Source organism: Schistocerca serialis, chromosome 4 (assembly GCF_023864345.2).
Source record: "Schistocerca serialis cubense isolate TAMUIC-IGC-003099 chromosome 4, iqSchSeri2.2, whole genome shotgun sequence".
NCBI lineage: Eukaryota > Metazoa > Arthropoda > Insecta > Orthoptera > Acrididae > Schistocerca > Schistocerca serialis.
The window spans coordinates 959,344,222-959,371,425 of NC_064641.1; the positions used below are offsets into that span (position 1 = coordinate 959,344,222).

General features: G+C 39.0%; 1 protein-coding gene and 1 long non-coding RNA gene across 4 annotated transcripts in view; one reads left to right on the top strand and one right to left on the bottom strand.

The window, feature by feature from the left end:
* Window positions 1–2,957, bottom strand: part of LOC126473609 (E3 ubiquitin-protein ligase ZNRF1) — a 733,622-nt gene extending 730,665 nt beyond the window's left edge. For all 3 annotated transcript variants that reach the window (XM_050100778.1, XM_050100777.1, XM_050100776.1), the window contains exon 1: window positions 2,421–2,957. In XM_050100778.1, coding sequence (XP_049956735.1) covers window positions 2,421–2,793 — 373 coding nt within the window. In that variant the 5' untranslated portion in view covers window positions 2,794–2,957. The remainder of the gene's footprint in view (window positions 1–2,420) is intronic.
* Window positions 2,958–7,294: 4,337 nt separating this feature from the next.
* LOC126473612 (uncharacterized) lies at window positions 7,295–23,960 on the top strand. Its single transcript, XR_007586513.1, has 3 exons — window positions 7,295–7,573; window positions 7,674–7,891; window positions 23,796–23,960. It is a non-coding gene; the product is annotated as an uncharacterized LOC126473612 (long non-coding RNA).
* Window positions 23,961–27,204: the final 3,244 nt, after the last annotated feature.

Genomic DNA, 27,204 nt, shown 5'->3' on the forward strand with positions numbered 1-27,204 from the left:
CAGATGATCAACAAAATTCATCTACTCTGTTAACTATTTATTCATCACTTCAAGATACAGAGTCCATGCAATAGGCCTAATTATGATCTGCCATTTCAATTTTGTTTTGGCATTGGAGTTTACATAAACCAAGCTTCATCCAACACAAAAGGGCTGGAGACCACATGTACTCTACCTTCCTCCCATAAGACTGGAACTAACGCAAGTATGATACGTGTTTTCTACTTGTACTGAGTACAAATAATAGATCAATCAATAACTGAAGTACAGATCACTTTTCTAAATAGGGATTTGAGAAACTTCTCATCGTGGAATAGAAAGTGCTTTGTAATACATTGTCATACAAAATAGTCACGCAAAACACAACAGCTAAAAATCATGTTTTGAGTCCTAGTATACTACAGTAAAACTATTAAGCTGTCAACTCAAAAGTGGGTTTGAAAACCACAGTGCTTTACCGGGTGAAATACTTTTTGGGGTGTTATACCCTATCCTTTAACTTTCGAACTGACTAATCTAGGCAGATCCCTTGTTGGGATCAAATATTTGGTATTTTTCGTATCAACAGGTCATTCTCAGAGCTGAAAAAAATTATAGATGTAAGAAAAAATCTTAGGACCAACTAATGATTGAATCCTGGACTTTTGGCTTTCTTGTCCAACTTACCCACCGAGCCTCACATATCAAGATACATTTATATTATTTTATCCATACTCTATCTGAGACTGCCAATACACAAATAGTTGGTAGTTTCTTGTATCCTCCCAGTTTGTTACCAGCAAATCATAACACAAAGAAAAATTATAAGGATAATGAAGGTTTCATCTCCACCTGTACAATTTTCCGCCATTTAGTTGTCAGCTTATTTATCTCCATACACTTCAGGCTATAATTTTGCATTTTATTGACCTGAGTTTGTTCAGTTATGATTATAATATACCACATATATAGTAGAATAAAAACTCACATTTAATTACAACCATAACCGTTACACATTTCATGACACTTAGGTCCACGAGTCACCATTTTGGTATTATGTTCACAGAACTTTTGTCAGTACAGGAATCTCTTATCCTGGAAACCTCAGATCCAGACACCAATTACCTTATTCTTCTGTAATATCTATCCCATAAAATTCACAAGAGACAACAGAATACAAATCAGAGAGAAAGAATGAAATGCAACACTACTGAGCCTGAGGAAGTCATGTGAAAAATCAAGCATTTGGATGTGTACTTGTCTAAATGCTATAAAGATCTTTTGCGTAATCTCTCCTAGGCAGTTCATTGGCAGATTAAAAGCTCACTTCAATGAATTACAATGCTGGGCTCTCATGCACAGCAAAGGATCAAGTGACATTCTTCTGTACCGATTGTTCTATTCAAGTTCTGTAAACTAAATGAAATGAAATGAAAATTAAGAAAAACAAAAGGCAAATAAAACTTATTCTAATTGTTTGTGTGCTACAGAAATTAGTTTCTACAAATGCAGGGTCCACACAATCAAAACCTGAAACATTGTTACACTCACCAAGAAGCCTGTAATTCCCATAATTCTGTACCTACATTACTGAAGTTCTCACTGGCTTGGCTATACCTAATACCATTATTACAAAATACAGGCATACATATAAGGAGGCAATATTCTATGCAGCAATGAACATTGTTTTTCAGGCAGTACTGATATCAAAAAGAGGACTATCAAAATAGTAAAAGAAATTTATGAGTATATTAGGGAACCAGGATATATAGTTCTGTCGACAGATCCACATAATATACTGTTGCTCACAGTGAAACCAACACTGACAAGCTTCTCATCAACCAATCAAGACAATTCAACATCTCATGCAGGGGAACAAGAGAGGATTATATTGCAGTGTGGCTGAGACAGTTTGGATGGTGAATAGCCGATATGAACAACTATTATAAAACAAGATAATCTAAATATTAACATACCAATTTTAGTTATCGCAAAATTAAAACCATATGAATGCAATTTTCTATTTTTTTAAATTTACGATAGTTAGGAGAGTTTTGATATTTTGTTATTTGCTACATACAAGTTCCGGTATGTACTTCGGGGATCGCAATAGTTTTCAGATAACTGTAATCGCACACGGGTGAAGGTGTTACTATTATGCTGTTCACAAAAGAACTGGAGTTTCAAGCAATGTTTATGCAGGGCAGCATAGTGGACGCTGATATAAGTCTGCACCAAAATGGAACTTACCACAACAATGAATAAGTCGTTCTATTGTTGACAGCCTTTCTGGTAACATATTTCTATGCAATGTTCTGCTGTAGAGTTTTATTATCACAGCATCAATACCAGTAAGGATTCTGTCGGTAATTAATACAGAACTAAGGCAACTTTTCTTACTTCTGTTTCATGAGCTATGCTGCTTGCAACTGTTTACTCACCGTTTAAGGGCCAGATATTCGACGGCAACGAATGAGCAGCGTAAACTCGACCAAGACTAATGTTGGCAGCCAAGGGACCAACCAGCACATGATCCTCGGGAGAACTGCTGTCAGTTTCAGGGGATTCAGATATGTCATAAGCGCCGACGCTTGCATTCGGTATTCCAATTGCTTCGTGACTTGAATGACTGTCAGGAACACTTGACAAGGATCTTGCTCTTTGTCTATCACTCGACACAGCACCTGGAATTGCTCTTAGAAGGCTAAATCCCGTACTCCCAGCAGCAACAACATCGGAACTGCTACTCGTAGAAAATGTTCTAGTTCGCGGACTTGATCCTCCACCGTTTGCCGTACTGGCTTTAGCACCCATTACACTTGATGCGGTATTAAATTCCTAGCAAACAAAAATTTTGTATGTTGTGAGGACTACGGATTCGAATACGACCGAAATCGACACAATCATATCACTGACCCTAAGACAATAACACGGCCACAACAACAAGCGGCCATAATGCTGCTGACTACCATAGCACACCCTAGCGCGCAAGAAAGAAAACAAAACATAGTGACGGCCAACTTCCTCGTATTGCTGCAAAATAATCTCTGGTGCTAAGTAGTAGCGAAGCGAAAGGCCCTCTTTGGCGGTGGATTTGAAAGATCCATTTGTCAGCTACCATTTCTATACTGTGAGTAATTTTTAAACATCTGAATAAGTTTATTGAATTTAACGTATATTATATTATAATAAGCTTCGTATCTGCAGTTCACAAACAAATGAGATAGGCAGGAAGATATCAGAAATCAGTTTATAACACATAATAACAAATTGAAGTAGGGACAACAAGAGCTACAGTATACCATATCCATTATCTGAATGACGTTAGAGGCATACATAAGATAGTAAGTATGACAACGAATATCTACAGTCACATAGTTATTCTGAAAAACTATGCTATTCGTGAAAGGACAGTGACAAGCTATAAGCAGAACAACATAAAATTTTAATAACAGAACCCTAAAAATTAATCAGTACAAAGTGCACCTACATCTGTAATTTTGCGGTAAAAATACATATGTCAGACTCAATACAATAATCATCATTGTACTAATAATAATAATACATTATTCTAGTAAGTTTATTATAATGTTTCCCACAGTACATCATACGCAGTTAATTATTATGTTAATTTAGGATGAATAGAAACAACTGGTTACATCATATGTAACTATCAGATGATTGAACAGGTCGTGTAACGTTGTCTGCAAAAATTTACTGTTAACCTCTAGTCTTGTAAATATGCCATTAATAAACAGCAGTTTGACATAAAAGAGCAACAGTTTTTCTGTGAGATACAATTTTTGTGTTCTACAATGATCTGGTCAATATGTGACTTTATATTACATTTTACAGCAGTAATTGTTTTTATATTACTCTTCTTTCTTCATATTTCTTTTAATTTTATTTAGTTTTACGACAAAGTGCTGAAAGTGCACTGAAATCCCCACACTATTTATTTTGTCAAAAAGAGCTAATTAATGATTGTTTCATGCGAATCATTTCATTATGAGTAACAAAACTCAAGAATACTTTGTCAGCTTTGATATAGTCTATGCAACAACTAAAATAATACAATTTATGTTCATAATTTACAAAATATATTCATGTATAAGGAGGAACAGACAAGGAAATGCCCTTGCACATGATGTTTGGTCACAATAAAACAAAATGTGTGTACATGGTGACAAAAGCATATTTCTTAGTGACTGCATGGATGGTATCATACTAAATAATCTATACAGCAACTATGAAATCATGACCACATGTAAGAAGAATAAAAAATGAATATACTTTCAGATTTGATTAGTTAACCATTTCAGTTTTTTTTTGTTAATGGCAGTATCAGAAGTAGAACACATTATGCGCAAGGCAACAGAAAATTACTCATGAACATACACAAAGGCACAACATTGTGTTGCATCAGCAAACAGAATATTACCAATTACAAATCAGCATCAAGTTCTTACCAAAGCAATAGCATAGGTTGTATAAGTTTCTTATAAAAATAAGTTTGCTGATGAAAGCTATAGCATTTTCAATATGTTTCACTGATGTCATTGTACAAAATTTATCAGAAGGCTGTATAATTAAGATTATCTGTACAATGAAGGTTATCTATATTTTTACCGTTGCTTTGTTGTAATGAGCGACTCATTCATTGATTTGTACATTCATTCATTTGTCCATTCATTCATGCATCGCATTATGTAAATAGCATCATGAAGCAGAGCCTTCATTGGTCTGGAATGAGCCGAGTTATACATTTATAAGCAGTTACTGCAGGCTATTTCTGTACAGAATACTAACAACAAACTGTGACTACCTCCAGTAATAATACTGATGATTAGGGTAAATACTTTGCATATGTGGAGGAACAAGTAATTTGAAAAAATCTTATCATAATCAGCTGTTGTTGTCATTTAATAATTTTTTACTTAAAATTAAGGATTTATGTAACTTAACACAGACCACCTCCAGCTATCTAGATTTTGAGGCAAAACTGAAGATTGTGGTACCACCCATTGACTTTTTTGCTCATGGTGTCATCAAGATGGTGGAGACCCTTATTTCAATCTTATATAACATGGTGTCCTTGATGTCACTCATTGCACATGTGAGCAAACACAAGTAATACGAAAAATATTTAATTGCAAAAATAATATGTAAGTAATGGGACAACTGCAGAAATTAGCTTGTTTTGGGTGGGGACAAATTAAATAAACACCAATCCTACTAATTAAGACATCCTAACGAAATACTCACACACAAATCAAGAAAAAACAGAAAGAAAGAAAACCCTCAGCAATTAGAACCACAATAAAAAAAAAAAAAGAGCTTAACCTGGTATCAGAAATTTCACTTGACTTCTATAGCTCAAATGCAGTTCATGATGTCACAAACACACACTTAGATTTAAAACCTGGTACCATAAATTTCACTTGACACATACAGCTCAAAAGAAGTCGACAATACTATGCCCCAACACACAGTTCCAAAACCTAGTATCAGAAATTTCAGTTGACTATTGCATGAAACCCACAATACCCTGAAACTACACACAAAAAACCAGTACCTAAGACTTCACATGACCCAACAATGGAAAGTCCAGACTGTAATAACAACAATATGAAAATGAATTATTTCTACGCACCGCATAGAGTTAGGCAATGAGTCGCTAATAGACACAATGAAAATGCTTTCACTGTGACAATCTTTTCATTGTGTCAGTCTGTAACTCAAAGACTTCACTTGCCCTATGTAGCTAAAACAAAATCTGCAGTATCACAAAACCTAACCTCAGCCATATAACTAATATCAAAAACCTATCCTCACCCTTGTAGGTAGAAAAAACTTCATGATACCTACCAATTACAATCCAACATCTAACAACACAATCCATAACTTTCTAAATAATTGCATTAACACTCATTCTGATGTACAAAAAACACACGCTTATGCATATAAATATTCCTGCTATACAAACTACAGTAAAAACAGAAAAAAACATACTTACCATCCAGTCATCCAACATATAAATCTAGCAGTCTAGTGATAGCAAAAGTAATGTCATCAATCCTCTCCGGGGGACACCACCTTGACGAAGCATTGTCAGTGCGGGTGGAGAGGCTTGCGCATCTGCGGGAAGCTGAGGGCTATGCCGAAGGTAGAAGACCTACTGCCGGAAAGGCCTCAGCCAATGGATCAGACTAAGAGTGTCCCGCAATGTCCCTTCTTCCCTATCCACTTCTAGTCCTACCCTATTCCCTGACCCAACCCACGGTGTAATACAATCCGTGCCGAGGGGTGCATGGCACATGGGAAGATGTGTCACAAATGGAGCCTCTGGGATACTGGGTGACCTCCCTGAGTAATTAGCCTTACACTGCGTGGGGTATTTCTGGTGTGGACCTTCTAGATCCCCAAATCTCGTGGGACCAATATGGACACGATTATAGAAAATAAATAAAAACAAACTGAGAGGCAAATTGAGACCTCAGATACCCAAACATCAGGGACAGAACTGATGGAAGGCATTCCCACTACTGAATCAGGGTCTAGAACTGGGTCAGAAGTGGGAACTGTAACCGAGAAGCAAGACCAGATTAAGATCAGAGGCTTGTCTGGGGCCCAGAAGAGGAAACTACTCAGGGAACAGAGGAAAAAGTAAGGGAAAGAATGGCTTCCTAAAGACAAGCGGAGGGAATTAAAGGGACTAAAACCTAAGACCCCCAGGAAGAAATTGTCTCAGGTTGAAGGGGACACGCAGACCCCCACAACGTCAAAGACAGGTAGTAAGCGGATAAGGGAGGAATCAAAGACTCCCTCCTCCCTGGATAAGTGAGTCAAGAAAAAACCAAGGTAATAAATGGGGAAACAGACCTATAGTACTGCAGTCTCGGTTTTTAGGATGGCAGTTATCCAGGAAGGTTATCCACTGGTGGCCATCACCTTGCAGCAGGAGGAACTGGTACAGATGGCCCTCTTTGAAAAGAATGGGGTGGACGGTGGCCCAGGTCCCGACTTCAGGAGGGTCTATCTAGATCGCGGTGCACTCATTTTTGTCTGTAAGGGGGTGCACACAGTAGAATGGCTCAAGGACAAGGTGCCCATGATATCCCCGTGGGAAGATGCGAAGCTGCTGGTTAAGATGGCAGGGGAGCTTCTTAAGACCGCAAAGATTTCATTCTGGGTACCTAAGATTCTTACGGAAGTCTCTCCCAAGACTCTGTTTGGGAAAATAGGGGCCAAGCACCCAAAAGTCTCAGCAGAAGACTGGAGAGTGATTAACCAGAATGTTGCTCCAGAAGGACAAACCCTGGTGGTGGAGGTTGGTGAGAAGTCCCTGAAGGCGATGCTGGAGCAGGACCTGATATTGTTTTTAGGGTGTTCGCAGGTCACCGTCAGGGATCTCAAAGACCTCAAAGATGGAAGCAAGATGGAGCCTGGAGGTGCTGCAGATTTATCTGCAGCATAGTAAAGGGTCCTCTGCTGCCCTGAGCCGCTGCCTGGGGAGACAGGAAATGGATGTGGCCCTGATACAAGAACCCCTATTTATACAAAGGGGGTGTACTGGGCCTTGGGTGCACTGGAGGTAAGCTGATCTATGATAGAAATCTAAGAAACTCGAGAACATGCATCTATGTAAGAAAAAATGGCATTTCTTTTACGCCAATGATGGATTTTTGCTCTAGGGACTTAGTGACCATTAAAATGCAGTAATGTGAGGAAGGTATCAAAAGGGAAATTATTTTGGCCTCAGCATTCCTTCCTTATGAAGACAGCTCTCCTCCTCCCTTGGAGGTGAGGAGACTGGTAGAGACTTGCCATCGGCAAGGTGATCAACTGCTGGTGGGATGCGACGCCAATGCCCACAACCTAGTGTGGGGAAGCAAGGACACCAACAGTAGAGGTGAGTAACTTCTTGAATTTCTTTTAGCTAACAACTTAGAGGTCCTGACTAGGGGCAATGAACCCACATTCAGGAATAGCAGAAAGGAAGAAGTAATTGGCATAACCTTTGGTTCCATGATGATGGGTAGCTATGTTGAACAATGGCATGTGGTGTTGGAGCCATCCTCATTGGACCACACGTACATCAAATTCAAGGTTGAAATGGGAATCAGACAGACCATGACCTATAGGAATCCCAGGAAAACAGACTGGGAGACATATAGGAGGGACCTTGACTTAGGCTTATTGGAAACCTTGATAAGGAATCCAGTAGAATTTGAGGAAGTAGCAGAGGCTGTTACCTCTGCCATAGTGACCTCATATCAGGACAACTGTACAATCACCAGCAAGTGCACAAATAGGATTGTTCCTTGGTGGAATAACAAACTGGAAACACAAAGAAAACAGGTACAGAGACTGATTAATACTGCGAGACGTAAAGGACAATGGGCTAAATATCGTGAGGCCCTTGTCAATTACAATCTTGCAATAAGACAATCAAAGGAGGCATCCTGGAAGGCATTCTGTGAGGAAGTGGAGGGCACAGCTGCACAAGACAGGCTTCACAAGATTCTCACTAGAGTACCAACCAATCCAGGAGGTATGTTGATGAAGGAGGATGGGGAATAGACAAAGACAGCACATGAGACGCTGGAATTGCTCCTCAAAACTCACTTTCCTCAGTATGCTCTGCTGGACAACACAGACCAGTATATGACCCCAGAGAGACAACAGCTCTCAGGCACTCAAAGAGAGGACTGGGAATTAGCCAAGGAGTGTGTGAACTTCAACAAAATCCAGTAGGAGCGGGAACATTCCAACCATTCAAGTCACCTGGCCCAAATGGAATTTTTCCAGCTCTCCTGCAACAGGCAGGAGGAAAGCTCATAAGAGTCCTATGCAGGCTATTCAGGGTTAGCCTAGCAGTAGGAATCATTCCCAGTGCTTGGAGGGCAGTGAAGGTTGCCTTCATTCCAAAGCCAGGGAGAATTTTTCATACCAAGGCCAAGGATATGAGACCAATCAGTCTGTCCTCCTTTATTTTCAAAACATCAGAAAAACTGGTTAATGTATATGTTGGGGAAAGGAGGCTAAGTAGGGTCCCTCTACACCCGAATCAACATGCATACCAACCAGGTAAATCATGTGAGATGGATCTTCACCAACTCATTGGGAAGGTGGAAAAAGCACTTCACTTCCAAGAAATAGCCCTCTGCATTGAGATGCTCGCTAAACCCGCTGGGCATAACAGGTGATTAGGATTGTGGAAAGGGCCAAATAAGGTTGGGGTCAGTTTCACCTTAAAATTGTAATTTATTGTACTTTAATAACACATTTACAACCAAAGTGGCACATAGCCGAACCTTCACAACTATAAGTTTCAGAATGCAATTCTTTCACGGCTGAAGGCCTCCAAACAAGAAATCTTAAAAATCAACAAGATAAAAAGTGCAGTTAAGAAGGCCAATAATATATATATATATATATATATATATATATATATATATATATATATATATATATATATATATATATATATATATATAAAAAAAATAGAGGGAAACATTCCACGCGGGAAAAATATATTTAAAAACAAAGATGATGTGACTTACCATACGAAAACGCTGGCAGGTCGATAGAAACACAAACAAACACGAACATACACACAAAATTGAAGCTTTCGCAACCAACGGTTGCTTCATCAGGAAAGAGGGAAGGAAAGGGAAAGGCGAAAGGATGTGGGTTTTAAGGGATCCATGTGTGGATGGATATGTGTGTGTGTGCGAGTGTATACCCGTCCTTTTTTCCCCCAAGGTAAGTCTTTCCACTCCCAGGATTGGAATGACTCCTTACCCTCTCCCTTAAAACCCACATCCTTTCGTCTTTCCCTCTCCTTCCCTCTTTCCTGATGAGGCAACAGTTTGTTGCAAAAGCTTGAATTTTGTGTGTATGTTTGTGTTTGTTTGTGTGTCTATCGACCTGCCAGCGCTTTCGTTTGGTAAGTCACATCATCTTTGTTTATATATATAGAGGGAAACATTCCACGTGGGAAAAATATGTCTAAAAACAAAGAAGATGTGACTTACCAAATGAAAGCGCTGGCAGGTTGATAGACACACAAACAAACACGAACATACACACAAAATTCAAGCTTTCGCACCCAACGGTTGCTTCATCAGGAAAGAGGGAAGGAAAGGGAAAGGCGAAAGGATGTGGATTTTAAGGAAGAGGGTAAGGAGTCATTCCAATCCTGGGAGAGGAAAGACTTACCTTGGGGGGAAAAAAGGGACAGGTTTACACTCGCGCACACACACACACACACACACACACACACACACACACACATATCCATCAGCACATACACAGACACAAGCAGACATTGTGTCTGTGTATGTGCGGATGGACGTGTGTGTGTGTGTGTGTGTGTGTGTGTGTGTGTGTGTGTGTGTCCGTGTCCGAGTTACATGTCACCCGATGAGATGACTGAGCTTTCAGAGCCAACAATACGCCGACAACATTTAAAATAACTTGTCAATCAAAATCACACAAACTACACACACAACCTGACAAACACTTGCACGAAAATCTGAATGATACCCAGCAGAAACTAAGCACGCATGAAGACAAATTGGGAGTCAATGTATACAAACAGCTGACTCATGAATGATCGGCGAGCCAAAATGCGTTGGCCTGTAGGACGACCGACTGATGATTCACCAAGACCATGGCCCGGCTCAAGTGATGCATGGTGGCAATGGTTGGGCAAGTGATGTCGATGCAGACCTCACAGTTCCAACCCGACTGCACTAGTGCTGCATAGCAACTCCCCGACTGGCAGGTCCGAACTGTGCTGCAGACGCGTTCCAACTGACTGGCAGAGCCGAAATTGCGACCTGAACTCCTTTACGACAGACAGCAACTGGGAAGTAATAGCAGTTGAGCAAGATACTACGAATGGGGATGTGCTGATATGTACTGCTAGCGCCGCTCATGGACAGGCAAAGCAGCAACTGAGTGACAATAGTAATTTAAATTAATGTAGTGAGGTGGAAGTACATGAAAAACAGGATGTAAAATACATGATGGCGGGAACATGAGCCACACACGGCTCTTGCATCTTCCTGGATATTGAGGGGGCCTTCAGTAACACGAACTTCGATTCCATGGTAAGGGCAGCAGAGGTGCATGACCTGGGGACCACTATATGTAGGTGGACCAGGGCCATGCTTAGTGGAAGGAAGGTAGAGGCTACCATGATGAATGAAAAGATGGTAATTAAGACCACTAGAAGCTTCCCACAAGGAGGAGTTTTGTCTCCTCTATTGTGGAATCTAGTGGTGAACGAACTCATTGAGGAACTAAGTTCTAGACAATGCTTCTGCCAAGGATACACAGATGACCTTGTCATAGTAATACTTGGCAAATTCGCTGACACAGTCAGGAATATGGCACAACAAGGATTGCTCATTGTGCAAAAATGGCACATTAAACAGGATCTGAGAGTTAATCCTAAGAAGACTGTTGTGATGCCATTTACGAAGAGACATATTCAACAAGCAAGTTGGAAACTAAAGCTCTTCGATAAAATTCTACCTGTGAAGGGGATAGTGAAATATCTAAGGGAACCTTGGATGAGAAGCTAACTTGGACCCCTCGCATTAAGAGCATCTGCTCCAAGACAAAAAGGACTTTAGTGAGTACTAGGAGGGCTTGTGGCAAAAACTGGGGCCTAAGCCACAGGGGTATGCACTGGATATGCACCACAGTGGTTAGACCTAGGATTTCCCACGGGGCTGTAGTGTGGTGGAAGAAGGTAGAACAGCGGGTTGCTGCTAAGGAGCTTGCTAAGGTGCAGAGATTGGCCTGCTTAGCCATAAGAGGCGGAATTAGCAGCACACCAACCACTGGAATGGAAGCCATGCTGAATATGCCTCCACTTCACATTTGGGTCAAGATGGAGGCAGCAGCGGGGGCACACAGACTTAAAACTGGCAAAACGTGGATCTCATTCAGATAACCAGAATCACACACTAACATAGTGAATGAGGTAAATATAGGAATGGCTGGGGAAACGCCTGCCGACTATACGATGACTCCCAACTGCTCCGACAAGCCTTACAACATAATAATTGGAAGTAGGGAACAGTAGGAAAAAACAGTTCGACACCGTACAGGGACATTGTTTGGTTCACCAATGGGTCGAAAACAGACCAAGGCATTGGGGCAGGGGTGTACAGAGTACAGCCAAGACTGGAGAGCATCATCTCTCTAGGGAAACTGGGCTCTGTATTCCAAGCTGAAATTACTACAATCAGGGCACGTGTGGAGGAGAATATGTGTAGGTGCTACAATGACCATAGCATCTACATCTATTCAGACATCCAGGCAGCCCTGAAGTCATTGGCAGCTCTGTAACAAGATCTAAGATTGTTGCAGATTGCCGCAGGGCTCTGGTGGAGCTAGGGGGAAGCAGCAGGGTAAACCTAGTGTGGGTCCCGGGCCACTAAGGGATCTGTGGCAATGAACAAGCCGATAGATTGGCTAGGATGGGGGCAACAACTCCGGGTATTGGATCTGAACCTGTCCTGACAATCACCAATCAAATTAGAATCACGGAACTGGCTTAGGAAACAGCACATAGGATATTGGACCAAGGTCCATAAACAAAAACATGGTAAGGTAATGATGCCCAAGCCATATTTTAAAAGAAGCTCTGTAATCCTGGGATTGAACAGGAAAGAGATCAAACTCATGACTGGACTGATGACCGGCCATGGGAATTTCAAAAAACACCTACACACAATGGGTATAACGGAAGAGGACCCTAAATGTAGGATCTGTGATGAGGGTGAAGAAACTGCATCACACCTAATCTTCAAATGCATGGCATTGGAGAGTAAAAGATACAGAATCTTTGGGACAACTCGACCTGAAGAAATTGTGTCTAACAAAAAACTGGTAGAGGGACTCCTTGCACTATTTAAGGACACTGGTTGGCTTTAGTAGATATACAGGGAGCAATACCGCACAATAAACCTAGTTTCGGTGTGGGCAGTGGTGGGTCAGACCTAAGCTGTTTTAGCTTCCCTGTTAAAATCAATCAATGTCATCAATGCAATCTCTCGAATGGCCAGCCTAGACTTATCAAACTGAGAATCCCCTGGGACATATCACCATACCTTGTCCCACTGACAATGCCACATATACTAGCCCATGGAGTGAAGTGCTACAACTTTAGTCAATCCCGTACCTTCTCCATGAGTGGAACACTTCACATACTTCTTGATACGAAAGGGAATAACATATTTGTATGTAACAAACAAACAAAAAAAAAGAATACACCCACCATAAAATTAAATCTCCATCCTTAAAGAACACACCATGCTAATAATTCCAAACATGAAAATGAATCAATGGTCCGTAACTGCCAACATAAAAATAGCTCACAAACCAGCTGCCATAAACTCTTCCAATATTATTCTCACAAACAGTGCTTAAGAAGTTCAACTAATCATTAACAGCATTCACAAACAATTTAAAAACATAAACATCCCACAGTAGATATGCCACTACATACTACAGCATGCCATCTGGAAACACAATCTGTTTCAAATATGCTATGCCACCATGGCGTCACACAACACAACACAGTTACATCCCAGTGCAAAGCAGGCAGGGAATACCTTAAACTTTGGTTGACCCCATACTGGCAAAGTCAAGATCTGCTTCTATTAAATGTTAAATTTAGGTCAAATTAACACCCCAAGTCCAAATATTCTGACAAATTGTAGGAGTAGCTAATGAGGTATTCTTTTCTTTATTTTTGAATATTTAGGGTTTTTCAATGTCTTGCCTGATATCTGTTAGTAATCTGTTAAATTATTGACACATAATGTAAAATTCTTTGCTGAAACATAGACACAGATGCATAGTCTACAAGGAATTTGTTTTTACTTCTATTTTTGTAGTGGAAGAGAACTAGATGTGCATGGCAATTCCATCTGCTTGCCAAATACAGTGTACAGTACTTGAAATAGCTACGGAACACCACATCAGTCATGATAATGTTTGCTAGGCAATTGTGGATATTTGCACTCACAGTACTGTTCCACCATAGGAAAAGCTTTTTGATAGCTAGAGTAAAAGAGACACTCAAAATGACTTGTAAGACAGGGAAGGGAGCCTGCAGTAGCTGTGTGTGCATGTTGATGTATAACTTGACTTGCTTCTCTTATATGAAGGACTTGATAACTTTTCTCTGTGATTCAATTTATGGAATACAATACATGAGTGAACAGTTTGAGGATGAGGGGAAATGAAGATGAAGAGGCAGGTATATGATGGAGATTAGTAGGGGAAACAAATTTTCAAGGATGTTTATAGTTGGACAGGTTGTAATAAATTAAATATGAATGTAAGGAAAATAGACATCAAGCACTTCAGCATTAAGTGGGACAAACTTGTAACACTATGCATAAATGATAAAGATATAGATCTACGGACTGTATAATAATCAAAGTTTTTAGGAATGAATATTGGTTGTCAGATAACACAGAATGAACACTCAAAGATACTGGCAAAGAGAAAGTCATCAGAATGTTATGCTCTTAGTACTTTATCATGAATTTAACAACAGAAAGTATTTGAATAGATAAAAAATCTACTCACCAGGTAGTGGCAGAAAACACACGCAAAAGATTGTTGTAATTAGGCAAGGTTTTGGAGCCAGTGGTTCCTCCTTCAGCTAGAGGGGTTGATGGGGAAGGAAGAGGGGTGAAGGAAAAGGACGGGAGAGATGTAGCAAAAAGGGTAGGTTTCAGGAAAGTCACCCAGAACCACGGGTCAGGGGAGACTTACCGACCGAAATCTCCAGAGCATGGAATGCTAGATCCCTTAATTGGGCAGGTATGTTAAAAAATTTAAAAAGGGAAATGTATAGGTTGAAGTTAGATATTGTGGGAATTAGTGAAGTTCAGTGGCAGGAGAAAGAGGCCTTCTGTTCAGGTGAATAGAGGGGTATAAATACAAATCAAATAGGGGTATTGCAAGGGTGTTTTTAATAAAGTGTAAGAAAATAGGAATGTGGTTAAGCTACTATAAACAGCATAGTGAATGCATAATCATAGCCAAAATAGACATGAAGTCCACACCTACCACAGCAGTACAAGTTTATATGCCAACTAGCTCCACAGGTGATTAAAAGATCGAAGAAATGTGTGATAAGATAAAAGAAATTATTCAAATAGTTAAGGGAGGCAAAAATTTAATTGTGATGGAGGACTGGAGTTCGACAGCAGGGAAAGGAAGAGAAGGAAAAATAGTAGGTGAATATGGACTGGGGGAAATGAATGAAAGAGGAAGCTGCCTGGTAGAATTCTGCCCAGAACATAATTTAATCTTCGCTAACACTTCATTTAAGAATCATGAAAGAAAGTTGTATTTGTGGAAGAGACCTGGAGACACAAAAGGTTCAAGACGTTTCCAGTGGTAGATGTGGACTTTGACCACAGTTTATTGGTTATGAACTGTAGATTAAAACTAGAGAAATTGTAAAAAGATAGAAAATTAAGGAGATGGGACTTGGAAAAGTCGAAAGATCCAGAGTTGTTGAGAGTTACAGAGGGAGCATTAGGAAACAGTTGACTAGAACACTGGAAAGAAATATAGTAGGAGATGAATGGTTAGTTTTAAAAGATGGAATGGTGAAGGCAGCAAAGGATCAAATAGAAAAAAAGACAATGCCTAGTAGAAATACTTGGATAACATGGGAGATATTGAGTTTAATTAATGAAAGGATAAAATATAAAAGTACTCTAAATGAAGCAGACAAAAGAGAGTACAAACATCTAAAAAATGATACTGACAGAAAGTGCAATATGGCTAAGCAGGAATGGCTAGAGGATAAATGTAAGGATTTAGAAGCATATTTCATTAGGGGAAAGATGGATACTATCTACAAGGAAATTAAAGAGACTTTTGGAGAAAATAGTAGCAGTCATTTGAATATCAAGAGCTCATGTGGATAACCAGTCCTAAGCAAAGAAGGGAAAGCTTCACCCTCCATTGCCAGTGGTGAACTGGAGCTGAGCTCGTGGCCGCAGACTATATGTACCTGCCACATCCAAGGTCTGAGGGCTTCTGCACGGTCATTTCTGGTGTGGTTCTCCTGTTGCTACCTGTGACGGTTGTTCGCTGCTGTACGGGAAGCCGAAAATGACCGCGGAGAAGCCCTCGGATGTTGGTGCGCTAGGTACTTATAGTGTGCGCCTGTGAGCTCGGCTCCAGTTCACCACCAGCAGCGGAGGGTGAAGCTTTGACAATGCCAGCCATTTGTGCTGGCAAAATGTCAGTAAAATCATCAGATGAACGTCGGCTGAAGAACCCGAGACAGAAGCCAATAGGCACTTTGTCAACAAGTGGCCACAAAAGCCTTAACAATTTTGTAAGGAAGAGAAAGCTGAAAGGTGGAAGGAGTACATGGAGGGCCTGTAAAAGAGAGATGAACTTGGAAGGCAGTATTATTGAAATGCAAGAGGACATAGAGGAAGATGAAATGGGAGATATGCTACTGCGAGAAGAATTTGATAGAGCACTGTAAGACCGAAGTTGAAACAATGCCCTGGGAGTAGACGACATTACGTCAGAACTGCTGATAGCCTTGGGATGGGTAGCCATGACAAAACACTTCCATCTGATGTGAGACAGGCAAAATACCCTCAGACTTCAAGAAGAATGTAATAATTCCAATTCCAAAGAAAACAGTTGCTGACAGGTGCAAAAATTACTGAACTATCAGCCTAATAAGTCACAGTTGTGAAATACTAACATGAATTATCTACAGAAAAATGGAAAAACTGATAGAAGCCAACCTCGGGGAGGATCAATTTGGTTTCCAGAGAAATGTAGGAACACGCAAGAGAATACTGACCCTACGACTTATCTTAGAAGATAGGTTACGGAAAGGTAAACCTGTGTTTATAGCATTTATAGCCTAAGAGAAAGCTTTAAGGCAGTTTACAACATGTATAGAAACTAGACGGCAGTTGTAAGAGCTGAGGCTCATGATAGGGAAGCAGTGGTTGGGAATGGAGTGAAACAGGGTTGTAGCCTATCCCTGGTGATATTCAGTCTGTATGTTGTGCAAGCAGTAAAGGAAATCGAAGAAAAATTTGGAGTAGGGATTAAAGTTCAGGGAAAGAAATAAAAACTTTGAGGTGTGTTGATCACCCTGTAATTCTGTCAGAGGCAGCAAAGGACTTGGAAGATCAGTTGAACAGAATGGACAGTGTCTTGAAAGAAAGATATAAGATGAACATCAACAAAAGAAAAACAAGGATAATGGAATGTAGTCTAATTAAATCAGATGATGCTAAGTGAATCAGATTAGAGAACAAGACACTTAAAGTAGTAGATGAGTTTTGCTATTTGGGCAGCAAAATTACTGATGATGGCCAAAGCAGAGAGGATATAAAATTTAGACTGGCAATGGCAAGGAAAGCATTTCTGAAGAAGAGAAATCTGTCAAAATCGAGTATAGATTTAAGTGTCAGGAAGTCTTTTCTGAAAGTATTTGTATGGAGTGTAGCCATATATGGAAATGAAACATGGACAATAACTAGTTTAGACAGGAAGAGGGTAGAAGCTTTCGAAATGTGGTGCTATGGAAGAATGCTGAAGATTGGATGGGTCGATGACATAAATAATGAGGAAGTACTGAATAGAATTGCAGTGACAAGAAATCTGTGGTAAAACTGGATTAAAAGAAGGGATCGGTTGACAGGACACATTCTGAGACATCAAGGGATTGCCCGTTTAGATTGGAGGGAAGTGTGTGGGGTAAAAATCGTAGAGGGAGACCAAGAGATGAATACAGGAAGTAGATTCAAAAGGATGTAGGTTGCAGTAGCTATTCAGAGATAAAGAGACTTGCCCAAGATAGAATAGCATGGCGAGCCGTACCAAACCAGTCTATGGACTGAAGACAACAACAACAATAAAACAACAACAAAAGAACAAAATGGGAGAACTACAATATCTTTTTATATTTATATTACAGTACATGATTATAATCTGATGTTTTTACAAATAAATAATGTGAGAATATCTATAGTGCACAATAGTAGTAATGCTTATTCTCCTAAGCTCGTCATCTCACTTGTCAAGGGTGGATGCTGATTCAGTTCTCCATATGCACTGAAGGGTATAGTAGCATGTGTGCAGGCCTGGAATCAGTTTTGCAAACAGACTGATGGAAATGCAAGGGGCACAGCATTGTGTGTGTGGTCCTGTAGTCTCCAGTGTATGTCCATAGTACATTAAGTGATGCAGTGCAGAACTATGTTTTATTAAAAACTGAAATATACACTATTGATGTTCTACAGTAGTAATTTTTTTATATTTTGTTGTGAACTGGCTTTTGGATTTCTCAGCCATCTTCAGACAATATAAAACAAATATTATTGTTGTGGAACTTCAATACTGTGTGTTTCAGTTTTCAGTATTTCTATGTTTCTTGAAGCACTGGTGGAATATGTGATAAAAAACTATGTTTTGTACTAGAAGTTATCTAGTTATGTGGTGCAAACTGTGAATGATAAAAAAACATTGTATTGTAGATACCAACTGAAAAGAAGCAGTGCAGTTTGTTAAGACACTGACCCCATATTCAGAAGGATGGCACTCATTCTGTCCAGCTACCCTGATTTAGGTTTTCCTAAATAATTTGAGGATAATGCCAAAATGGTATCTTCATCAAGGTCACAGCTGACCACATGACCTACCCTCATAAAAACATACTTACTTACTTTTTGTGTGTGTATGCTTGAGCTATTTGTTTTCTTTGTCCTATGATGAGAAATACTATATCATTGAGAAATGACACATGGTCGAATAAATGAATTTTTTGGAGCACTGTGCCAATGTCAGTTCAGAGCTGATATAAGAATGGAATGGGAAATGAGGGTATACAGTGGAGAAGAAATGACTAGTGAAATGAACAGAGCATTTGAAAACTGATTAGAAGACAGGGGAAAAACAAAAAAGTGAAAGAGGGAGCAACTATTGAACAAGATAGAACAAAATATCAATATAATGAAAACCTGTATATATTACACAAATTTTGAGGAGAGGACACAAGGATACAAATTCCCCCACTCATGCTTTCAAATGAAAGATTGAACCTTAGCAATGTAACATGAAGAAAATTATGAAATTGTTGCTGAATACTTTAAGTGGTGAAAAGCCAGTTCCTCCAATCAGAACTGATAAAGCAAGAGATCAAAATGGGTGGTCTCCTCCCCCAGACTGCAGTGATATCAAACACAATACCCACAAACTAAAAACAATGAGGCTGCCAGAGAAGACTCCGTAATAGTAGAATTACATACATTTGTGTTTGAATAAGCAATAAATGTTTTACATAAAACCATAGAAAAGCAAATCAGAGAAAGAAGGACTACATGATGAGAGAAAGTTAACCTTAATTCATCCTCTGCATAATAAAGGAAATACTACAGAAGTGAATAATTGGTGTAGCACCTAATTACTCCCAGTAACATACAAGATCCCATCACTATTCATTTTAAAACACAGGTATCTTTTCCATAAATACCAGAATTCTCATTAAAACTCTGTCATAAACCTAGTGTCTCTCTTGGCATTTCAGTGTCTTATCCTCTCCGAGAGAAGTTAAATAGCTAAACTGGAAAGAAAAAAGAGAAAGATCGTACAGGATATAACAGATCCACATTATAAAAATGGGACTTATGTAAGAAAATGAAAAAAAGAAATGTATTATAAAACAAGGAAATTAAGGACACAATGCAGCAACAGAGTTTAGTTTTTGGCCATATAAGAAGAATGAATAATTTGAAATGGACAAAATGCATCTTAGCATATTTTTTATGTACTAGAAAACGAAAGTCTGCTCTGTACTGGAAATTCACATTTACTGTGGAATGGTACATAATTTAACAAGTTATTTGCTGCTGTCACCTGGAAATACAATCATATGGTCCACAGTAGCCAAAGAAACAGTAGTACTTCATTGTGATATTACGGCAAAATTTTCATCTGAAATATCTGTTGGTAATGGGTTGAAGAAGAAAACTTAGTTCGGCTGAGACTATTTACTATACTGTTTTTTAATATCTTGTTATCACATCTCTTTTAGTGTATGGTAATACATTTAATAATCTGGATTAATGTCAGTAAAGTTGAGAAGTGTATGCAAATTTTTCCTTACATTTGACAATGTAAAATTACCAGTGCATTCACAGATATTATTGACTCCTGTTTTTCACTGGGGATTTCTTGTGCCTGGTCCATTATTTTGTTCTCAGTCAGGATTTGGTTGCCAAAATCTTTTTCATCTTTTTTCAGCAGACCACGAAGATTCTCCATCATTGTAGCTCCAAATGCAGCCTGGAAATCTACATCTATGTATACACTGCAACATACTATGAAGCTTATCTTCTATTCCTTAAGATGAAACTCTGTTTCTTTGACACACAAAAGGTTATTTCATGTTTTTTTATTGGTTGTAGCTCTGGGAAATCCAGCTGCCAGCCCAGTTGCAAATGACGCTCTTGATGTTATGCACTTTATGTTTTATTAAGGCCTGTTCACTTATACTGTCTTTAGCACTGAAGCACACCATACATTCATCAAGTTGCTTGCGTCTATAAAGGTGCTTACAAGTGAGGCTTACTCCTTGATCCAGATGCTGGATCAGTGGAGTAATGTTTGAAAAGAGAAACATACAGTACACTTACTCAGTCCATCATCAATAGACAGACAAGGGGAATGAGCGGGGTCATTCTCCAAAATCAATAATACTTTCACATATTCATGTTTCAGTTATAACTTTTCAATTTGCAGTTTTCAAACTTCTGGGGTGAAGATGTTCTTGAACTTACTGTGCAGAAATTCAAGCCTTTTTCAATGAAATTATATGGTTCCAGAGATCTTTTCAAGTCTCAAACATGTATGATGTGTATATGCAGACTGAAGTGACATGAAAGTTTGTACCAAGGCCGGGATATATAGATCATACATGTTTGAGACTCGAAAAGGTCTTTGGAACCGTATAGTTTCATTTGATTAAAGCACCTACGCCTGGGTTACAGGCAGGTATTGTTCGATGCTGAGGTGCTATTCCAATACAGCTGGAGAGCCTCTGCAATGTTGTTTGAGTTTATGGGCAATACCAAGTAGTCTGAGGTGTAAACGGAAATTTTGATTGGGAAGGGAGGCATGTTAGGGTAATCCATGCAGTTGTGTAAAGGCACTGTGCCAGTGCGATGTAGTGGTTAGCGCATCTGCCTAGTGAGCAGAAGACGCGTGTTTGGATTCCGGCCTTGAGCCTTTTTGTTAGCTTTATAGGTGACTAGGAGTGTTGCATAATATTTTTGATTGCCATAGGTATTAAAGATTTCCCAGCTACAAGTGATTTAAAATAGTGTCATTATCACAGAAAAGGCTAGTGGTTTGTTCTTTGTTCGTTTTATGTCAAGGTGTTGAAATGTCTTTCCTACTGCCATGTGTGTTGTTGGGGAAAGATTTCCAAAACTAGCCAGTTTCCTCATGCTAAAGAGAAATTTCCCTCCTATAAGATGAAATGGTTCAACACTTGCAACATTTGCACTTAAACATTCCCCACACAGTTTTTGGTAGACATTACAGAATCTGCCAGTACTTCAAACTTGTGTGGCCTAACTTATCTGAAAATGTTTCCTCTGCAGCCTAAAGTTGGACTTTTTATGGGGCCTCCAACAATGCATTATTGTTTGTACTGGGTGCACACATCATCATGGGCAGTGGTTAGTTTTGGTTCAGTTGTCTATTTTTGTTTTATCTGAAAATCTAAAGTTTTATTGTAATTTTTTCTCAATTGCTCAAAAGTTACCTTAACAATGCCTAACTCTGTCATAACACTCTGGCAAAAGCACCAGCTTCAATTTTATTACGCACTTTCCTTTTATTTTCTAAACTTAAGGAGAGTTTGTTTGCAGGCAAAAATTCGAAAATTTTCACATTTTACAAAACATGCCCTAGAATATTATGTACTCTTTCCTGTACAAAATAGTGCATAAATTATCTGTGTGTGACGTTTAGAAGTATTTTATTTTTAATTTTGAAGTCTTACATGCGTATCTGCAAGATCACAAAATTTCGGACATGCTTCTGTTTATATGTGAATATCTCGGAAACTACATTTTATAGAAAGCTGTGATTTTCATATTTGACAGAAAACACGTGGTGCTCGATGTTAGTCACACTGCTATTTCACAGTTACTTGGCAATTGTTTGTTTGTTTTTTTTGAGTGAAACAGTGACTTTCGATGTAATCTGGTGCAGTTTGACATAATATAAACATGCCTAGAAGTGCTAGTCTATTCAAGAAACGTAAGTTTGGTAGGAACCAACACACTAGAAGTGGAAAACCATGTGTTATTCAAGAGTTGGAACCCACAAGCAGTGTAAAATCAAATAACCTTGATATGCCACTGGAGAACAAGGGAGATACGACCTCACCCAATGCAAGCAAAACTAAATTACATAAACAACTCGAGGAACTAGGGTTACTGCAGGATAATTTAGAAAATAGTACTTCTGGTCAGGGATATATTTTGTGTGACATGAACATTTTAATTTAGGTGCTGTGTGATACATTGTGCTGTAATATTTGTGGCAGAAAAGTAATTATTTGCACTGGCTCTGACAACAATAAGTCATTTGTAACATCAAATGAATGCAAGAATAATCTTTATGAGGTAAATGTAAGACTTTTCTATACCATGAAAGCCATTGGAAAAGGTCTTAGTGCAGCTCAGTGTTTCTGTTCGGTTATTAATCTACCATCACCACCTACAAAAATTCAGAGGTATACTGAAGTTATAGGAGAAGCTGTTGAATCTGTCGCTTCCCTGTCAATGAATGCTGTAACAAATGAAGCTGTCGAAGTGAATGAAGGCAACATTGATATACCAGCTGTGTTTGATGGGACATGGCAAAAGCGTAGTCACACATCGAAAAACTCAATTGCCACAATCACAAGTGTAGACACAGGCAAAGTAATTGACTTTGAGGCACTTACAAAACATTGCTATAGCTCCTGTGACAAAAATGGAAAAAATGAACATGAAAACTACCAGAAAAATTATGAAGGAACTAGCGGAGGAATGGGAGCTGATGCTGCAATGAAAATGTTTAGCAGATCACTGCAGGAAAGGGGTGTACGATACACCCAGTTCCTTGGGGATGGAGATTCTACGGCATATAAGGGTGTTGCTGAAGCAAATCCATATGAAAATATTGTGATAAAGAAACTGGAATGTGTTGAGCATGTGCAAAAGAGGATGGGCACACATCTCAGAAAATTAAAACAATCTCTTCTCACCACCACACTGTCTGATGACAAGCCACTTAAAGGTCAGCTGATTGATAAAACAATAGATCAGCTCCAGAAGTATTATGGAATGGCCATCAAAAATAATGGAAACAATTTAGAAAGTATGAGAAAAGCAGTCTGGGCCACATACTTTTCCACAAACATTCAACCGACAGAAAACCGACACATGCACTCTGCCCACCTGGACCTGAATCGTGGTGTAAATTACAGAAGGCTGAAGTTTCAGGACTGTCTTTTGAACACAAGAACTCTATTCCTGAAGCTGTTATGGAAGCAATAAAATCAATTTATAGGGACCTAGCTCACCCTGACCTCCTCCGAAAGTGTCTACATGGGCAAACACAGAATCCTATCGATACACTAAAATGGGGCGTTAGTGATGCTGTATTAACATTTAATGATGGAAATATGGGAAGAATAAGAGTTCTAAAACATCTTAACATCACTCCAGGCTCCCATACTGTAAAGGGCTTGAAGTTATTGGAGAAGATAAGGCTCGCCAAGGCACAGTGTGCAGCTCAGTTCACCACCAAAAAAGCAAGATCAATCAGAAGAAAGAAGCTTTTGCAGAAGGAAGCTGGCAAAGATAGTGATGCTGACTATGCTGCTGGGTGTTTTTGAGACTTAATTTAAAATTACAAGTCAATTTTTATCATTTTATACTTTAAATATGATTTTCTCAAAATGACATTTTTATGCTTTACGTTCCTTTGTATCAAAACCGACTTTTGATAGCTATATGAGACTTTGGCACCTGTTTCATTATAATATATTGTATGTACTGAAGCAAAACCATAGCAATAACTTGAATAGAAGGCCATCTAAGGCATTATGTGTACAATTATTTCTAATAAAAAATATTATAATTGGAAATACATATATAGGCCTATCTCTCCTTCTTTTGTACCTCATCTCTTAATTCTGGTTCAGTAGACATAAATAACATCAATAAGACAGCTGTAAAAATTGTACAGTGTTATCTTCATTGGTTCCAGAGATAAAGGTACATGAAGTAGGCTAATTTAACATTGCCCACATAGGCACTGCAAACTCCCCTTACCAATCTATGTGTACTTCTAACACTCATCTCGATAACTGTATTGCACTGTACGACACTTTAATATACTTTCAAGTGATCACAAAGGTGGAATTTAAATGAACTTGTTATTTGGGATTCAGCAAGTGGACTGAGCAGACTCCAACTTTGTTGCACGCTTCTGATCAACAATAATACATTTGTTACTTGTTATTGGCCATGAGTGAAATGAGTAGGGAAGGAAGGGATGTGTTCAACATTTTATAGTGAAAGAGCTTGATGTGAATGACGTCTTTGCAATAAGAAGCCTGTCCAAAATTTGAAGAAACAGCTCTTCAGATGGCCAAGACAGAACCCAGTCGTTGGTTTTTGTATGTTGACAATGCATTTATTTTTTGGCTGTATGGAGAAAACAAATTATCATCATTTCTAAATGTTCTGAACGATGTTCGTACTGATATAAGGTTCACTATGGAAGAAAGAGATGGGAGGTCAAATTTTATTTTTGGATGTGCAGGTATTCAGAAAACGTGATCGTATTTTAAATACAAATTCTACAGATACCTTCACAAGAATTCCAGTTGCCATTCCAAGCAGGAAATAGGAGTGATTAAAACACTGGTCGATTAGGCTAAAGAAATTTGTGAGCCACAGAACATGGAGGAAGAACTCAATCATTTAAGAATTACTTTCAGAAGAAATGGCTACTCTTACGTACAGATAAATAGGGCAACACATCCTAAAAGATCTGGATCTTCCAATGAAACAGAACTAACTTATGGGAAAGTTTTACTTCCATTCGTAAAAATTGTTGCTGGCTCCTTTATCAGGGTACTAAGAAGTTACCGTATTCATACATTGTTTAAAATGACAAGAAAGGTGTGTGAATATCTAGCCACTCCAAAGGACCTACACCTGCTTGTTGCTGCAGCAAAAGTACACAAAAATCCCATGCACATGTGCTCAGGTGTACATAGAAACAACTAAAAGAACGAACAGCTAGCTCAAAGAACACAAGAGCAATTGCCTTTTAGGCAACACTAAACTGGCAGTAGTGAACTAGGGAATCACCCAATTCATTTTTCGAGTACTATGGTTTTATCAAGGTCCAATCATTATTATGCTAGGAAAAACTATGGTGGAATGTAACAATATTATGAAAAGTATAGCTGCTACTCACCATATAGCAGAGATGCTGAGTCCAGGATGGGCACAACAAAAAGACTGTCAGAAAGTGAGCTTTCGGCCAAGGCCTTTGTCAAAAATAGACAAAACACACACACACACACACACACACACACACACACACACACACACACACATATGACAAGCTTCATCTGCCAGAGACTGTGGTTGTGGTTGTCAGTGTGCATGTGTGTGTGTGTGTGTGTGTGTGTGTGTGTGTGTGTGTGTGTGCGCGCGCGCGTGCAGTCTATGTCCAACAAAGGCTTTGTTGGCCAAAAGATAATTTCTGACAGTCTTTTTGTTGTGCCTATCTGCGAATCAGCATCTCCACTATATGGTGAGTAGCAAATATCCTTTTCATAATATTGTTACACTATTATGCTAGAATGTGCACAAGCACCATAGAAAATTAAAAAAAAAAACTATATTATAAAAGGAGGAGGATTAAAATTAGACAAGATGTGGACCTTATTGCTAAATAAAGCAAGGAGCACCAACTTTCCCTCACTATACACTCTGTGGCAGGTGCTGGAGCAACTCTATAATGCTAAATGAACTCCAGAAACACCTTGGGGAAGATGTGATTGCCACAGAAGAGGAGAGACATTTTACAACTGCCCCTAGGGAATCAGTCCATGGAACCAGTTGGATATAGGATGGGCAGGGAAGTTGAAAATGTTTAACAATGTCAATGTTTGGCTCTGTACTACACAAGCGGCGTGTAGTGAAATTGCGTGCTAATGGAATATCCTCTCAGTTATGTGACTGGATACGTGATTTCCTGTCAGAGAGGTCACAGTTTGTAGTAGTTGACAGAAAGTCATTGAATAAAACAGATGTGATTTCTGGCATTCCCCAGTGTAGTGTTGTAGCCCCTTTGCTGTTCCTTATCTATATAAACAATTTAAGGGGGGGGGGGGGGGTAGCACGTCAAACGGGACGACTTGGAGCAAAAGAGGCATTACATGACATTTTAATTTCCACTGTCTATACTTTTACAAATAAATTTATAAAACTTTTGCAGCATGACCAGGAAGGATTCAGGATTAGCAATGGAAGTTCAAAAACTCAACAAAATATTTTTTTATATCTGAAATTTCATCAGTTTTTCACTTCTTATTGGCTGCATTTGTTCCTATAGGTACACTTTTCTTCATAACTACGAGAGATTCTTCTACGAATTTTGCACAGCATACAAACCATAGTTACAGGTGTATGAAACTCTGGAATTAAAAACTGTGGTAAAAATTGAGATAATTGACTACAAAATTTGACTTTGTTCTAAACATAAAGTTTAAAATGTAACAGCTTATTCATTTTTTCATAAATAAAAAAAAATGCTGTGCAAAATTCATCAAAGAGTCTGTCCTACTTATGAAATTCTGCCACCAGTAACTGAAAAAATGATGAAATTTCACATGTAAAAAAAAAATTATTTTGTCATATTTGTGAACTTCCACTGCTATGAGTGTGAATCCTGAATCCTTCCTGGTCATGCTGACAAAGTTTTATAAATTTGTTGGTAAAAGTATAGACAGTGGAAATTAAAATGTCCTGTGGTGCCTCTCCTGCTCCAAGTCGTCCCGTTTGACGTCCTAACCCCCTTAAGAGACAGTCTGAGCAGCCATCTTGCAGGTTG